The sequence below is a fragment of the Aquila chrysaetos genome, chromosome 20 (genome assembly GCF_900496995.4).
Source record: "Aquila chrysaetos chrysaetos chromosome 20, bAquChr1.4, whole genome shotgun sequence".
Taxonomy (NCBI): Eukaryota; Metazoa; Chordata; class Aves; order Accipitriformes; family Accipitridae; genus Aquila; species Aquila chrysaetos.
In genome coordinates, this window is record NC_044023.1 from 11,153,644 (window position 1) to 11,170,306 (window position 16,663).

At 64.1% G+C, this 16,663-nt stretch overlaps 1 protein-coding gene across 1 annotated transcript in view; it reads left to right on the forward strand.

Annotated features, from left to right (window-relative positions):
* Positions 1-8,518: 8,518 nt before the first annotated feature.
* Positions 8,519-16,663, forward strand: part of COL7A1 (collagen type VII alpha 1 chain) — a 35,084-nt gene continuing 26,939 nt past the window's right edge. The window contains 10 exon segments of the mRNA XM_030043687.1: positions 8,519-8,592; positions 13,312-13,402; positions 13,510-13,690; positions 13,767-13,926; positions 14,024-14,117; positions 14,203-14,361; positions 14,575-14,738; positions 14,838-14,967; positions 15,065-15,187; positions 15,830-15,979. Of these exon segments, the coding sequence (XP_029899547.1) occupies positions 8,548-8,592; positions 13,312-13,402; positions 13,510-13,690; positions 13,767-13,926; positions 14,024-14,117; positions 14,203-14,361; positions 14,575-14,738; positions 14,838-14,967; positions 15,065-15,187; positions 15,830-15,979 (1,297 nt within the window). The 5' untranslated portion in view covers positions 8,519-8,547.

Consider the following 16,663-nt stretch of genomic DNA (forward strand, 5'->3'; position numbering starts at 1 on the left):
CCTGCAGTTTCCGCTGCCCAGTGAAGGACAGTGGCAGTGCCAGAGGAGGGAGTTGGAACCATCCCTAGAACAGGGCAATTTCACTGAAACTGGAGATGGCCTGGGTGACCTAATAAATCTGTTTCCTGGCTCCCTGGACAATGCAGGATTGTTCAGCGGGGCTCTTTGACCAGTCTAGTTTTCAATGGCTTAAGTGTTTTATTTTGCTACTTCACTTGGAAGGTTACTTGGGATCCCATTAGACTGCGCTGATAAATTTAGTCTGGTGTATAAATTGACCTTTGCTCCCTCCCCTTCTGCACGGTGCTGTCTTATCATCTCCCAGTAAAGTTCCCGCTTTGAAGTTCATGCCCTCCACCTACATGCAGGCAATTACTTTCCCTCCCTGACACCTTGGCAGTCTGTCTTTTGGCTGGAAGAGAGGAGGATTTGGAGAGGAGGATACTGTGCATCGTTGTGTGCACCCTATGTGAGGCTCTGCAATGCCACCTGCACAGTGCTTCAGTGACTTTTTCCTACCACACAGAGATATTCCAAGTACGTGAAATCTAGCAGTGAAAACGGGGAGCGCTTGCTAGAGACCTGTGCTGAGCGCTCCGGGTTTCCCTGGTCTCTAGGAGGAAAGGCTGTCGGTACGCCCAGCGTGGGGCTGCGGGGCTGGGGCAGATGTACAGGGTGGATCTGCTTGTGGAGCAGGCAGCCCCTTTGATATGTGAGCTGCTTGTTTGGGATTCGGGCGCTTGCCAAGAGAGGGGCCACAGCAGCCAATTGTCAGTAGTTGCCTCACCTGAACTAATTACCCGCCCTGGAAAGTACAGTTGATACTAATCATAGGTGCTGAGCCAAGCCTGTCCTCAGGGAAGCAGGGAGCTGCAGAGAGGCTTTCACAGAAATGAGAGGCTTGGAGCTGTGCCGCTCTTCGGTGCCAGAGAGCTTTTGGGAGGAGAGTCCGCAGCCCTCCGAGCCTGCTTCTCTACCCGCTCTCGTGCTGAGGCTGGTGACAAATGGCAGTGGGAGCAATAGGTGAGCGGGGTTTAGAAGACAGGGCAGAAGTGCAGCTCTGCTGGTGTCTCGTGTTGCTGCAGCCTCGTACTGCTTGGTCCCTCTGATGCAGGGATTGACCAAGACATCGGCATGGCCGTGAGCAGGGATCTTTTCCCCTGGCCAGCCCCTATATAGTGTGGTTTGCTCGGAGGAGGGCTGAGTTCTCCCTGTGATGAAGTGTCACCCAGCAGCGTTGCAGGATTGCTAGGGTGAGGGTGGTACCCTGATATTTGGCAGACTCACAGGCTTGCCCTGCCTAGGCCTCCTGCACTTCACCTTGCCCTTTGGTGCACTGCCAGGACTTTGTACACCAGGAGAGAGGAAGGTGAGCAGTGGTATCCATATGCATATCCCGAAATCCTATTTCCTATTTGGAAAAGGAAGCAGCTCATCTAAAGCTTTAGTGTATTCATTGTGTGGAAAAGCAATGGACAAAGGGCCCATCCAGGCCTGACTGCCAGCTACAGCCATCCTGGGCTGCGATGAGACACAAGGCTGAGCTGGGCATGGCAGCAGGACTTGTTGTCTTTGTCTCAGCTCTTTCTTCAATGGTGTGCCTGGGAGGGGGTGAGCCTGAGCCCCGAACACCCTCATTAAAAGCTGCTTTATCCCACACGCCACCCAAAGAGAATCAGTGGTTCTCACTTTTCCATGCAAGTCTCTTCTTCCCAGCTCTTTCCCCTTACACATTTTCTTTTCTCAGGGGTCTGAGGTTTTTAGTGGGGCTGTCAGGCTGAGGTTCAGCTTTGCTGCGCATTTTGCCCATCGCTGGGGATGTCCAGAAAAGCTACTAGAAGTGTGGTGCCTGGAGGAGGATCTGCCCGGGAATGGAAAATGGAGCTGCTGGCCCAGCACTAGGCTGCTGGGGGTGGCAGCCTGGGGAGGTCCCAGCCCTGGTCTGTGAGAGCAGGGGGAATTTTTTTTTTTTTTTGTACAAAGAGGAGTCAATGGGAGTAGTACCTGTGCTGGATCACCCACTAGGTGCTCTGGAGACACTGCTCCTGCTTGGTGTCCCACAATCCATCACTGAGCCTCCACCATTCTCTGGCATTATTTAAGGCTCCATATGCTGCCTTGGTGTGAAAACTGCATAGCACAGACAGCGTGAGGACAGCGAAGGAAGCTGGATCGAATGCCACATGACCTGATTTGAGCGAGGCTAATCATGTAATTAAGATACTGAAACAGGAGCTTGAATATCTGAGTGCTCTTCCTAGTTTCACCAAGAGCCTGCAGTGTGACATCAAGCATTTAGCTTTTCTGGGCGCTGTGTTGCCCTGCTGTGAATGTGAGTACTGACACTCGGTGCAATACGCAGAATAAAGCTGCTCCATGTGCACTGCACTCGGCATACGACAACTCAGATGTGCAAAGCATTTTGCAAAACAGCCCAGTACCGTGCACTAGTTTCTACTTTGTGTGTAACTTTTATTCAGAGTAGGCACTTGGATAAAGCTGAAAAAGGAACATGCTGCTTATCTCTTATTTGTTATATTTAGGGAAGAGGGAGCTGACTCTTTGGAGGGGGATTTTTCTTGCTTATTTGAATGCTTCATCTAGGGAATTAAAGTTGTGTTGCTTTGAGATTTGGGATTTGGTGTATATTCAGCTTTAGAAAACTGCGTTCTGAGCTTCTCTGGGTACAGTTTAGCATTGCACAGATTCATATATACCAAAACCATGACCTCTCCATTGAGACCACGTTGCTCTTGTGTAGCGCTCGTAGCAATCGAGAAACAGACTTGGTGCTATTGATGAAGCTTGGAGGGTGTGATTTCCAGGTAGGGATCTGTGAAGTGATAATTGCCCATGGACATGGCGAGTGGGGCTGGGGCCTCTTGCGGGAGGCTTGATGAGCAGTGGCTCTAGGAACTGGAGCAGTAGGCAGAGCCCAGCAGCAGGCAGTGTGTCTGTGGCAAGTTTCTGCCTCTGCTCACCTGGCTCGGAGGATGCCCTGGCATGCCGAGGGGCTTCCAGGAAGAGGCGGCGGGTGAGTGTGCTTGAGCCTCGGGCATCTGGGCTCTACGTGGCGGTTTTGCCTTTATTTCCACCCCTTCCCCCAGCCCGGCTGTTGCAAGGCTGGAGGTCCCCACTGCCCCCGGCTGCTCTCTGCTGTGGCTCTCCGGCTTCCCCTGCTTTGTTTACAGCTGTTCCAGATGTGCAGCACTTGGCAGGAGCCCCTGTGACATGGGAACACAAGTATCTCCTGTTTCTGCCTCGCACGCGCAGCGGTGACTCACAGGTGACCTTGCCCTGGGTTTGCCGAGGAGGATGGAGAGGGATGAGGTCCTCGTGGTCCCAGGCTGGTGACTCCAGAAAGGTGTGGGGGGGCCAGAGACAGGATCCTGCGCTCCTCCCTCCTTGATGGCAACAAGAAGGGGTGCAGAGGTGCTGAAGACGTGTTTTCTGCAAGGAGCAGGAGCTCTGAGGGCCCCCAGTCATTCCTCTGGGGATGCACTGTGTGGGTGCAGACTGTACCCCCATCCTGTGTGGGACCCTCACCCGGGCTGCTCAGCCTTCACCCTGGAGCTCTGCAGCCTCCTGCCCTGCGTCTGCAGAGGTCCTTGCGTGAGACGTACATGTCCGTCCGCCCTGTGCCATCCCGGTGACGCAGCCCTCCTGCTCGATGGAGATATGAAGTCATCCTGGGGGGGGGTCTGGGGAGGGAGGAGTTCCCATGGTGACAGACAGCGATTCACCCGACGGGGCAGGGCGGGTGTTTCGTCCTTTTTATTCTTTTCTTCTGGAGTTGGGCACCCAGCCAAAGAGCTGAAGGAGCAATGGCACAGCCTCGCTCGGGAGAGCCGTGAGGACAAGTCTGGTCTCGTGAACTGCACAAATCCCTCCAGAGCACAGTTCCCCCCTGCAACCCTGGCTGCCGCCCCACAGGTAGGGGTGCTCCCGGCCCCTCCTGCGGCCTTGGGGGCCCCCCCCGGCTTCCTCACCACCCCAGCAGAGACTGATGACCAAATATTTATCGTCCTTCCCTTGGACCACGGCTGCTGCACAAAACATTCAGGGCAGTGTCCTGCAGCTGCTGGGGATCCAGCGTTGTCAGCTGGCATACTCCTGGTAGGGGAAGGCACGATGGCGTCCTGCAGGCAAAGGAGCTTGTGCTATCCACGTGCCTCTACCAGCACCCAAGACTTGCAGAAGCCCCTTCCCTGGAGGCTGCAGCGTGGCCCTGGCTCTCCAGCAGTACGTACCCCCTTCCATGCCCCTGCTTGTCCCAGGCAGGGCCCCTGCCGCGCCTCGGTGCAAGCTGTGCCGTGCCCTCCCCGGCGGAGCACGTGCCGGCGGCTGCCTGCTGGGCTGCAGTGCCGCCCCACACGTCTCCCACCAGCGCTCGAGCTGCGGGCGATGCTCCCCGCGGCTCCGTCGGGGGCCCCTTGCGCAAGGAGCGGCCGAGCCCCGTGAAGAGCGGGACGGGGGCTCTTTCATGAGCCCTGCCAGAAATTTATATGGAGCCGCAGGTAGTTTTTAGGGGGTGTTGGTGCGGATTGTGAAACACTTGAACAGAGGCAAAGAGGAAGCATTGAGCAACCACCCCGTCCTCCCAGCCGCCAGAACCACATCCCAGATGCAAAAGTGGGTAAGTGAGAGCAGGATCAGCTGAAAGGGGAGCGAACAAGGGGCAGCCTTTCCCTGTGTCGTGGTTTAACCCCAGCCAGCAACTAAGCACCGCGCAGCTGCTCACTCGCTCCCCCCCACCCAGTGGGATGGGGGAGAGAATCGGAAAGAAAAAAGGTAAAACTCGTGGGTTGAGGTAAGAACAGTTTAATAGAACAGAAAGGAAGAAGCTAACAATGATAATAAGAACAATAAGAAAATGACAATAATAAAAAGATTGGAATATACAAGTGATGCACAATGCAATTGCTCACCACCTGCTGACCGATGCCCAGTTAGTTCATGAGCAGCGATTCCCCCCAGGCCAACTCCCCCCAGTTTATATACTGGGCATGATGTCACACGGTATAGAATACCCCTTTGGCCAGTTTGGGTCAGCTGTCCTGGCTGTGTCCCCTCCCAACTTCTTGTACCCCTCCGGCCTTCTCGCTGGCTGGGCATGAGAAGCTGAAAAATCCTCGACTTAGTATAAACACTACTTAGCAACAACTGAAAACATCAGTGTTATCAACATTCTTCTCATACTGAACCTAAAACATAGCACTGTACCAGCTACTAGGAAGACAATTAACTCTATCCCAGCCAAAACCAGGACACCCTGGCACCGGGGCTGCGGGAGAGCTGGGTTTGGAGAGCTGAGGTTAGCAAACTCCTCCTGATGCAGCTCCAGAGCGGGTCCCTCTCGATGGTCACTTGTGAGCGCAGGCCGGTATGCTGTTCTGCCAGGGCTGGCTGTGCCTCTGCCTGCGGCTCAGCAGCAGGAGGGCTTGCGCACAAGCCGTTAGTGACTCGTTGTTTCCATCTCTTGGGAAGGCAACGACTGTCTACGGCGAGACCTAGTACATCAGCAGGGTCCTAGGACAGTGGTCCAGCGTGTCCTCGCTCCCGTCCTTCGGGGCTGGGCTAGGGGCCCCCAAGGGCCAGCTCCTTGGACTCACAGCTATTCCGCGTGGCAACACTCCTCCCCTGGGAATACAGCTGCCCTGAGCCACTGCAGCCGAGGAGGCATCTGCTGTGGCCATTGGAGGGAAGGAACAAATACTCCCAGCCCTGTCAAGCTGTGTGAATCCCCCCCGCGAAGAGCAGCTTCTTGCAGTACAGCTGGCAGCATCCCGGGAACGGCTCCAGCTTCCCAGGCCTGCATGCTGCCCGCCTGCCATTCCTCCGCCCCACCCGGCGAGTGGCTGCTGCGTGCCCCTGCGCTGCTCCCGCCGACACCTCCTGCCATGCTGCTGCCTGCTCTTGCAGGGTCTCCCCTCAGGTCTCCAGGGTCTGTGGGGACTCCCATGGCTGGGTTAGCCCTTGTGGCCCTGGGTGCCATGCTGGGAGCCGGGCAGCTGCGGTTTCCCAGCCCTGGGAAGGGGACAAGCTCGGCATCAGGCAGCAGAGCAGCTCCCGCGCACAGGGAAGGTGGTGGTGCCTTGCTCATCTCCCCCTGCGCCGGCTGCTCTCAGCTCTGGGGCTGGGGGAGGAGGGATGGGGCAGCCGTGGCTTTGCGGTGCTCGTTCCCCTCTGATGGGGTGTGGAGGTGCTGTGGGCTTTGGGAGCTGGTGGGCAGCTTGCCCCTGCATGTGGCAAGGGCTGCCGTGCTGCTGGCAAGTGCCCTGGCTCTGCAGGGCTGGGCTTTGTGTCCTGGGTCCCTGCAGCTGCCCCTGCTCAGCTGCTCCCTGGGTCGGTCTGATGTGAAGCAGGGACCGGCGGTACCGTCCTGCCTGCAGTGCTGGTGAGTATTCCTGTGAGGTCCCCAGGAGCAGTGCCGCGCTCCTGCGTGCCCCTCCAGTCCCCTGAAGCCGCGGTACCCCTCCTGGGCAGCCTCTGGGAGCCGCGTTTAGTGCAAAGTGGCAGGCACCACGTGAGGCCAGGAGCAGCTCCTGCCCCGGTGACAGCCCCCCCAGCACCCAGTGGGGGCTGAGCTGCCCCATCTTCCTGCACACTTTCCCGGAGGGATGCTGGTGAGGGCTCGAGGCAGCCAGAGACGTGGCACGGTGGTGTTTGCAGGTAAGACGATCTCCTCGCCTCCCCCTGTGCTGCAGGGAAGCACCGGTGACCTGGCCTTGCCCCAAACCGCTCTCCCAGGGGACAGCTGCAGGAATGCCACCTTTCACCTCTGCATCCCGCCGCCTGGCCCAAGGTGCCGCGCTGCCGACGATGCTGGTCCCCAGGGACCCCCGAGGCCGCACGGAGTTGGGCAGGCAGGCTGGGCGGCACCGGTGGGTGCAGGCGCCCGGTGCAGGCGGGCACGGGCTGGCTCAGCCGCCCGGCGTGTCGAGTCACGCTCCGCGCACCACAGGCCCAGCCTGCACATGCCCTGAGCGCGCACGCTGCGGGCTGGCGGCTCTCCCTCGGCTTCCCTTCATCTTCTCCTTCCTGCAGGCATCCGAGTGGAAACTGCTCCCTCGGCTCTGCCAGCTCCTGCTCTCACACTGCGATGGGTCCCTGGGTCCCACTTCTTGCACCCCGGAGCCAGGCTGTGCCCTGTGTGCCGCGGCTGCTTTCTGCATACCCTGCAGCTGGGGCTGGACCGGGAGTGCCTTAATCCGCCATGCCCCTGAGGGAGGCAATTTGTCTGCCCCTGTGAAGAGGCAGGAGTTTCCCTTCTGTAGCGGTGTGTGCTGGGCTGGCTGCAGCATCTCTAGGGCATGTGCACCCCAACGGGGCTGTAAGCACGGGGAAAAGCAGCACTGGCCCCACACGGACGTGCTGGGGGAGCTTTGCTATACCCGGTCCCTGCATTTCCACCCTCTCCCGCATCCCCACCCTCAAGCCCGAGCCAAGCTTATTTTATGGAGTCTAGCGGGGGCCGTGGGGCCAGGAGCGAAGGGGAGCAGCTCAATCCGTTGAGAAGCTGGATTCCTGCGGGATAAGCCAGGCTGCGTGGGTGGTCACATGCAGCGTGGGGCACGTCACCTCCGGGGCACTTCAGCCCCTGCCTGCACCCTGCTGTCCCCTGCCTCCCCCTGGGTCCCTGCCTCCCGCCCCAGCCACCGTGCAGCCTCTCTGGGCATCCCTAGGATCACCCAAAGCCCAGCCACAGGATGCTGCTGATGAGGGTAGCTTGTTAACTAGGGACTCTCGAGCCCCACGCAGCGCCGCTGGCTCCTCGTCCCGCTGCCATTGTCCCCACCGTAACACTCCCTTTCTGGCATGCTGGCCCCGTGCCGTTGCAAAGCGCTGCCGGCCCTCGGCAGAGCCCTGGTAGTGCCTGGCTTTCCCAGCCCTCACCGTCCCTGAGAGCCAGCCCAGCCTCCACGGTCAGGCTGACCAGGGCTGCCTTCTCCTGCCTGACTCAGCCAAGGCAGGCGGGGGGTGGTCACATCCCCGCAGTGTCACTGTTCCCTCCCTGAGCCCTGTCTGCGTGGACGGCAGAGCCTGGCTGCAGTCCAGCGCAGCTTTGTGAGATGCTGGTGTGTGGCCACGCCAGCAGCAGCCTCCAGACACAACAGTTTACGGGCTGGAAAAACTTCCCATCCCTCTGCAGGAGCTACGGGGGGAGATGGGGCATGTGCCTGCCCCTCGGGGAGCCCTGGCATGGGGGTACAGCGGGCTCAGCCCGACCCCAAGCCCGGCTGCAGCGGGACCACTTGCCTCCATCGTCCTTCACCCACCAGACCCTCCCTGCTGCCCCCGCACCCACTGTGGTCCCTGCAGCTGGGAGCATCCCCCTCGCTTTGGGCATCCCCAGAGCCACTGGGCAGAGAGGGCAGCTCGCTGTTCATGGCTTCATCCTGATGTGATACTTTGCTTCCTTTTCCTACAGGGATGTGTCTTTGGGCAGCAGCAGAACGGGGGGTGCTGCAAGATGTCCCCTCTGGCACAGAGGAGCTGGCGGTCTGCTGTCCATACCCCTTGTGAAGCGCAGGCTGGAGGGCTGGCATGGCTGTCTGCCACCCCAAACCCCTCGGGGCAGGTCAGCAGGAGGTAAGGGGTGACCGGTTCCCCACCCTGGCCCATTTTTTGGCCCCTGAGCTTGCCGAGGAGACCCACAGGGTAGCACGAGGGTCCCTGAGGCCGCACTGTGAACATGATGCTGGCCCTCCAGTGCTCTTCCCAAGCTGGCTGGTGACAGGGGTGGGCGTCCACAGGCCCCTTTCCCAGGATGCCGGGGACAGGCAGCTGGGTGCCACGGCGGGGAGCTGGTGGTGGCTGGTGCTGGGAGACATTCCTGGAGCGTGTCCCAACTGGCCCCCGCGGCAGGCGAGGTTCCCGCTCCGGCACCGGCCAGCAACTCCTCCCCTCACCTGCCTCGGCGCCAGCCCCCCGCTGCTCCCCTCTGCCTGAAAGCCCCCAAATTTAAGAGGGCGTGGAGAGGGAGCGGCTCCCTTCCAGCAGCCCCGGAGCTGCCCCATGCATCCCCGCCAGCTGGGGATGCCCATACCGTGCTGGAGCAGGGAGCGCTGCCGGAGTGCCGTAGGGTCAGGAAACTAAAATCCTGTAAGGGTTGTGCTGAATCCCAGCCTGTGCCAGATGAGCCCCGAAGGCAGCGGCTGCAGGATGTGGAGAGGGTGGGCAGAGGATGGGGCACAGGACCCACGGCACCGCAGCCGGCTCTGCAGCCCTGCACATGTCTCACCGTGCTGTGTCTCACCGTGCCGTGTCTCACCGTGCCACGTCTCGCCATGCCACGTGACTCATCTTTCCTGCCGCCTGATGCAGAGCTGAAACCTCACCTGGGGCTGAAGAAAACAAATTTTCCTCATTTCCCACTAAGGCAGTGGCGAGACCGCCTGCCTGGCAAGCGCAGGGCGGGGAGAGGCTCAGCCCCAGTACTTCCCGCGTGCCCACTCTCAAACCGGGGGGCTCCCGTCCCTGGGGGTGGTGTGAACCCCTGCGGGGCTCGGAGCTGGTGCTCCCCCTGTGCCTGCAGCCCAGGGCAGTGCCCTGCAGGGCCCAGGGCCAGTGGGATCTGGGGAGATGTTTTGGGGCTTCTCGTGATCTGAGACTTATGGGGCAGCAGAGGCTGTGCCACAGGGGGTGCGTGGCCAGCTGGCGAGTGGCATTTGGGGACCAGGGTGGCATGCACAGGGCAGGCAGGGGTGAGGGGCCGGGGTTACGGTCAGCCCTGCAAGCTTTGATCAGTGTCAGTGGAGAGGAGTCAACGTACTTTGGGGCCAAGCCAGCCGGGAGATGGGGAACCCCAAGCCTGGGCTGTGGGAGTAAGGACCGGTGGCCTGGCTGCCAGCCCGCCAGGCTTGGAAAAGGGCCGACAGCTTTTTGGGATGTTCCCGGAGGGACTGGCGTGCAGCGGCGCGGGGCGGCTGCGTGAGTCACTCGCACCTGGTGCTCTCCCTCCGCTGAGGCAGCACCGTCCCGCGCCCGGGGCCGCAGATTCCTTCCCTGGCCCTGGTATGTGTGTGTGGGGGGAGCCGGGGAAACACTGCGGAGGGGACCCACTCTGGTTTTGGGGACCCAGCACCCCGGCATGCCTCCCTCCAGTGCCAATGCAAGGGGGATGCTGCTGGCAAGACGGCCGAGATGCTCCTGGGCTGCTGGGCTACCCATGGGGGAGCGGGGTTTGGGGACCACCCCACACCGGTCCCTGCCACGTTCCCAGGGGCCAAGGCGGCAGGCAGAGCCCCCGGCGTGGCTGCAAAGCATCGCTGCCCTGGTGCCTCTGCCTGCAGTGCCCGCTGGACGATGCTCGCTCCGTTAGCCGGGATGACCCCCAGCCGCCCGTGCCCGGCTGCCGGCACCGTGCCGTGGGCTGCTCCACCAGCTCCGGGCCCGGGGCCAGCCACAGAGCCCTTGGCAGACCCCTCTGCTCCCTGTTTAACGAAGCCCCTTGTCTAATTGGGACAGGCCGCCCTGCCTTCATTAAGCGAGCTCTGGCGGGAGGAGGGTTTGGGGACGGTCCTGACCTGGGGATGCTGGACCTACGGCCGGACCCACAGAGCTGGGGCGGGCAGGGCGAAACCCGTGGCCACGGTGAACTTTGGAGCCGGCCGGCCAGGTTTGGGGGCCGGGGCTGGGGCCTAACGAGAGGAAGGCTAACGAAGAGGAGGGGATGCACTGCTTGCTGCGCCTTTAAGAAGAGCGGGGGCATCGCCGCTCCTCCCCTGCTTGGGAACAGTGTGTGCCTGGGAAAGTTGCCTGCAGCCAGCCCTGGAGCATCTTTGCTCAGTGGCAGGTGGCCCTGCCCCGGGCCCCCAGCTGTGAGGTGGCCCTGGGCCCCAGGGACCCCCACTGTCGCTCCCCTCGCTGCCCACAGGAAGATGCCCCCGGACCTGCCCGCTGCCCCACCAGGAGCCGGAGGGGAGCCCCTGGGCCGGCAGCCGGGAGGGCACAGGTACACGGGGTGCTGGGGACAGAGGGATGCGGGGTGACCAAGGGGGCAGAGAGGAGGTGGCATGGGGCACATGCTGGGGCCACGAGCCAGGGCCAGCCCCAGGTGAGCACAGGCACCAGCGGGGAGCGTGGGGTGCACCGTGATGCACCCCAAGGAGCAGTGCGGTCGCATGGTGTGCCCTGGGGGTGAGGGGCAGCCTGAGGACCAGGGGTGCACCCTGGGCTAAGGAGCAGACCCAGGGGACAGTCCCACCAGTTGCTGGGTGGGCAGGGAGTGAGGCCAGGGCACCATGGGGTCCCTGCCTACCTTGCCGGGCATCCTCTCCCTTTCACCTCTTCCCACCAGCTGCACTCACACCACCAGTCGCTTTCCAGAGTGTTTCTCCAGCTCTGGGGTAGGTCTCGGCCACCAGTCTGATCTGGTGGCTGCTGGGAGATGGTGTCCAGAGCAGAGTGGGAGGGTGTCCCACAGCTGGCTCCAGTGCAGTCCCCATACTTGAGCTATGGGTGCTAGGGTCCCACGCGATGGGTACCATGAGCTGCAGGGTGCAGGAAAGGTCCTGGCCAAGGCCTGGCTGTCCTGCAGCCTCGTGGGAGCTGTGCTGGTGTGGGGAGCAGCCCTTCTCCACCACCATCATCATTCCCAGGGCTGGTGCTCAGAGCCAGGCTCTAACCTGGAGGGGGCCAAGGCTCAGGTCCCCATGGCAGCTCCGTCCAGCTCTGCCCAGGGCCAGGCAGTGTCCTGAGGTCCCTGGGGACACATTCCCCCAAGACGGATGGAGGTGTGCAGCCGGCTTCAGACTGGCAGGTCCCAGAGCTGCTTACCACGTTCCTGGGACATGGAGGATGGAGATGCTGGAGGGAAAACTGCCTTGAGCCTCACCAGGGCCCTCTCAGCCGCGCACAGATGTTTCTGTGGCGAGTCCAGCAGAAACCCTTCCGGGGGGTCCAACCCCCTCCTGCTTCATCCCCATCCCGGAGCCCCACAGCCCCTGCCGGGGATGCAGCCGGCGGGAGAGCCGGGGGCGGCACTTTGGTGGGGGACAGCCCGAAAAGCCGCTTTCCTCCGCTCCCCGGCGGGCGGGTGGGAAAAGCCCTTTTTTGGGGGGCCGGGCTGGGCGGGGGCCGCCGCTCTCCCGCTCCCCCCCCCCCCCCCCCCGGCACCGCGCTCCGGGCCGCCCTCAATAAAGGGGCGGGAGCGCCGGGGGCCGCTCCGCGCCGGCACCGCCTGCGCCCGGCTCGGCTCGGCTCGGCTCGGCTCGGCACGGAGCGGCTCGGCTCGGCACGGTGCAGCCCCGCGGGGGGGCCGGTGGGTGAGTGCCCGCGGCCGGGGGGGGGCTGTCGCCGGGGTCCCGCTGCAGGCGGGGGGGGGGGGGGGTTTGCTGCGGGGCAGGACCGAGCCCCCCCCCACGCGGGCACCCGTGGGCGCTCGTCCGCCCTCCCGCGCCGGGGCGGCCGCCGGGCTCGCACCTCCCGGGTTCAGGCGGTCCGGGCCGTGCTTGGTGCTGAGACCCGGGGTGGCCATCGCTGTGGTGTCAGGCCGGCTGCCCCCCCCGCAGCCGCGTGCGTGGGAAGCGGCGGGGCGTGGGGTCTCGCGGGCAGGGCTTGCCCACCCCGGCTCCCCGCTGCCCTAGAGCACCCCGCTTTTGCCAGCCTTTCCCGGGGTGCTGGGGGGCCCCTGCGGGCAGGGGGACCGGTGGGCAGGAGCAGCCGGGGTGAGCTGCTGCCGGTGCCGAGGCGCGGAGCAGGCGGCGGGAAGGGCTTGTGGAGGCAGAGCCCGTGCACACCCTGCAGCCGGGGCTGGCAGCCTCCCGCCGGCCGGGGCACGGCACCCCCCCGGGCAGCGAGCGGGGCCGCGGGCCAGGCCCGGCCAGGCTGAACGGGGAGAGCTGGAGCGGGGCCAGGCGCGGGGCACACACGCGACCGTGCCCTCCCGCACCCGCCACCGCCGCCGGCCCGTGCCCTGCCATGGGGTAGGCACCGGCACTGCTCCCGCTCGGCCAGATGCAGGCCAGATGCTGCCCACCCGGCACTTTTCGGTGAGCCGGCACACCCGGCGTGCTGCGCGGGCACTGGGTGCTGCCGGTTGCTTCTCCGGCGTGGGCGACGTGTGGTAACGCGGCCGGGTACAGCCCTGCTGCCTCCCTGCCCTAACCCAAAGCGGGGGCTCTCCCCTGCACCGAAGGGTGCCAGCAGTGGTGCCCGGCGTGGCGCTGACGCCTTGCCTTCCTGCGGCTGCCAGGCGTCCCGGCACGGCACGGTGCTGGGCCCTCCCGGGCCCTGCCGCTCTGTCACCGCTGTCCCCAGAGGCATGGGGCTGGTGTGGGATGGTGGTGGCAGCATCCTCTCCCGCAGGCTCCCACGATGAGCGGCCGGCTCCTGCTCCTCGCCATGCTCCCGATGCTCCTGGGCCCCCCGGCTGCCACAGCGCAGAAGAGGAGCCAAGGTGGGTGCAGAGCACCGGGTGTACACTGTGGCAGGGGTGCGAGAGGGGCCCAGCACCACCGTGCCGTGGTGCCGGTCCGTGCCCTGAGTGCTGTCACCGCTCCGCAGCAGTGTGCGAGGACGTGCTGGAGGCCGACATCGTCTTCCTGGTGGATGGCTCATCCAGCATTGGCAGGAACAACTTCCGCGCCATCCGCACCTTCATGGACGAACTGGTGGGGCCCTTCGTGCAGGTGGTGGGCGAGAAGGCGGTGCGCTTCGCTGTGGCGCAGTACAGCGACGAGCCGCGGTGAGCCCCGGGGAGGGGATGTGCGGGACAGTGGGGCGGCAGGGCTGGGAGATGATGCGTCCCCCGCGCCCCCCAGGGTGGAGTTCCCCTTCTCCCAGCACACCGACGGCACAAGCGTCCGGAGGGCCATCCAGCAGCTGAGCTACAAGGGCGGCAACACACGGACCGGTGCCGGCTTCCGCTACGTCGCTGACAACTTCTTCGGCCCCACACAGCTCCGTCCAGGGGTCCCCCAGGTACCTGCAGGGCGGTGGCCCTGGGGACACCTGGGAGGGGATGCGGTGGGTCCGTGGACCCCGGGCTGGGTCTCACGGCTCTCGCCCGGCCCCGCAGATCTGCATCCTCATCACGGATGGCAAGTCCCAGGATGATGCTGAGGGGCCGGCAGCAAAGCTGAAGAGCCAGGGCATCAAGGTCTTCGCTGTGGGTGAGCAAGGCTTTGGCGCCAGGTGAGGGGGGGTCCCCGCAGGTTCAGGGTCCCTGCCCTCACCCATCATCTCCATCCCTGCCAGGGATCAAGAACGCTGACCACAAGGAGCTGATGCGTGTGGCCTCAATGCCCACCGACGCCTTCTTCTTCTACGTCGGTGACTTCAAGCTGCTGGGGACGCTGGTGCCGCTAATGACACGCAGGGTGTGCACGAGCGTCGGGGGCACCCTGCGCCTCCTGGGTATGGGCACTCACCCTCCTTCCCGTGGGGTATGGGTGCCGGCGGTGCTGGGTGCCAGGCTGCGCTCACCCTCGGTGCACACTTAGCACCCATCCTCCCCAAAATGCCCTCCTGGCCATCCTGTCCCACTGGGAACGTGGCTGTGCCACCCCGGCAAGCATTCCCCGCCACCCCGTGCACCCTGGAGCTGACAGCTCCTGTGCTTCCCCGCAGATGGGCCGAGCCACACTGGACCCTCCAACATGGAGATCCTGGAGCGGGGCCTTGACCAGCTGCGGATCCGCTGGACGGCAGCCAGCGGCCCTGTCACCGGCTACCGGGTGCAGCGCGTGCCGCTGACGGGGCTGGGGCAGCCGATCGTGGCAGAGAGGCAGGAGGTAAGCGCTCCCGCCTGCCTGCTCCGAGTCCCTGGGGGTCCCTGGCGGCCCCACGCGTGGCCTGGGAACGGCAGGGGGGGTGACGCTGTCCCTGCCCAGGTGAGCCTGGGGCCGCGGGAGACGAGCGCTGTGCTGCGGGGGCTGCGCGCAGGGACGGAGTACCTGGTCACGGTCACTGCCCAGTACGCCAACAGCATCGGCGAGTCGGTGTCCGGCCGAGCACGCACCCGTGAGTGTCCGTGCCACAGGGACGGGGACGCGGGCAGGCGCCGGGTGCCTACGGCATGTGGGGCTGGGGGCTCATCCCCGGCTCCCCGCGCCCCCAGAGAGCCGTGCTGGCTCCGTGCTGGATTTCCGTGTGGTGGAGACTGGACCGACCTTCCTGCGGCTGGCCTGGCAGCCTGGCCCCGAGCCCCCCCAGGGCTACAGCCTCAGCTACACCGTGCAAGGTGAGGGTACTTTCCCTGCGAGCGGATGGTCCCGTCTGGACGCCCTACCTTTGCACGGCCCCGTGGGCCGGGCAGGACACGGCAGGGTGCACGCTCGGGGAAGGGGGTTGCGTGCGTGGGGGTGATGCAGGGGGCGCGTGCCAAAAGCGCTGTGGGCGTGCGCACGCCCGCCTTCGCCGCGGCGGCCGGCGCTCGTGCGCAGGCTGCGGGGCACGTGCGCGTGCAGAGGCGTGGAGGCGGCGCGTGTGTTCCTGCGCCCGGAGGCTTTGAGGCGCAGGGCTCGAAGCGCTCGCGTGGGTGCGCGTGACGGCCGGAGGCCCCCACGGGTGCCCCTGCCCGGGGCTGAGAGCGCAGGCACGCGCGTGCCCTCGCGGTTGCTCCGCGTGGCGGGCGGGCAGCGGACCCCCGTCCCAGCCGGGTGCTGGGCTGGAGCCGCGCACCTGGAAGCCCCTCCCTGGCCCCGGGCGCTCCGATGGGTGCCCCTGCCCTGGCCGCCGTCCCAGCCTCTCCCAGCGCTCCCCACCCCTGGCACCGACTGGCATCCCCGGGGCAAGGCGCGGGCCCGCGGACACCCCTTCCCTGCCGGGCCCGGCACGTGCTGTGCCCCCGTGCCCACCCTTACCCCTCCGCCTCCCCGTCCAGGGGCAGCCCAGGGGGAAGAGAAGAGCCTGGGGGCCAGCGCACAGTCGGCCACGCTGAGCAACCTGCGCCCCGACACCGAGTACGTGGTGACGCTCCGACCCCGCTACGCGCAGCAGCCCGCCGTCCCCGCCACCCTCACCGCCCGGACACGTAAGAACCGCGCCTGGCCCTGGGCTCGGCCGGGGACAGGGATGAGTTCCCAGCACAGGGATGCCCCTCCAGTCACCGTGCCCCGTGGGGATGGGGTTGCCCAGCCCATTGCTGCGGGGGGGGGGGGGGGGGGGGGGCCGGGATGGGGATGCAGGCGAGCACGACTACACGGCGATGCTGTGAGCCCCAAAAAGTGCTCCCGGAGGGGATGCAGCACTGTGTGCTCTCCCAGCTTCTTCATAGCCTTATGGGAGTGTTTCCGCTGAAGCTTTCCCCACGTGACGTAAAAATGTCAACTGAAAAAATGCAGTTTGTTTTTTTTTATAAATTCAAGCACTGCAATCTTTGGGAGGAAAGCATTGCCGGGCAGGAGCAGGGGTGAGGCCCTGGGGCAACACCTTTACAAGCCTCAGATTTGGCAAACTGATTCCTTCAGCTGCTCCAGGCAGCCTTAACCTGCAGAAAGTATTTAAGGCATTAAGCGGAAGGCGTTTGGGCTCCAGTTTGCTGGAGCCGCGGTGCTTTGAAGGAGCTGCCCGGGCATGGGCTGCGCTCGGTGACCTCAGTGTGGTTCAGCATCCATGAGCAGGGGCAAGGGGGCTTCCCCCCCACCAGAGCAGGCGTGTTTGCAGGTGAAGGTGCTTCCCGCTGCCCCCTGCCCTGCTCTCACGTGGGGGATGTGAC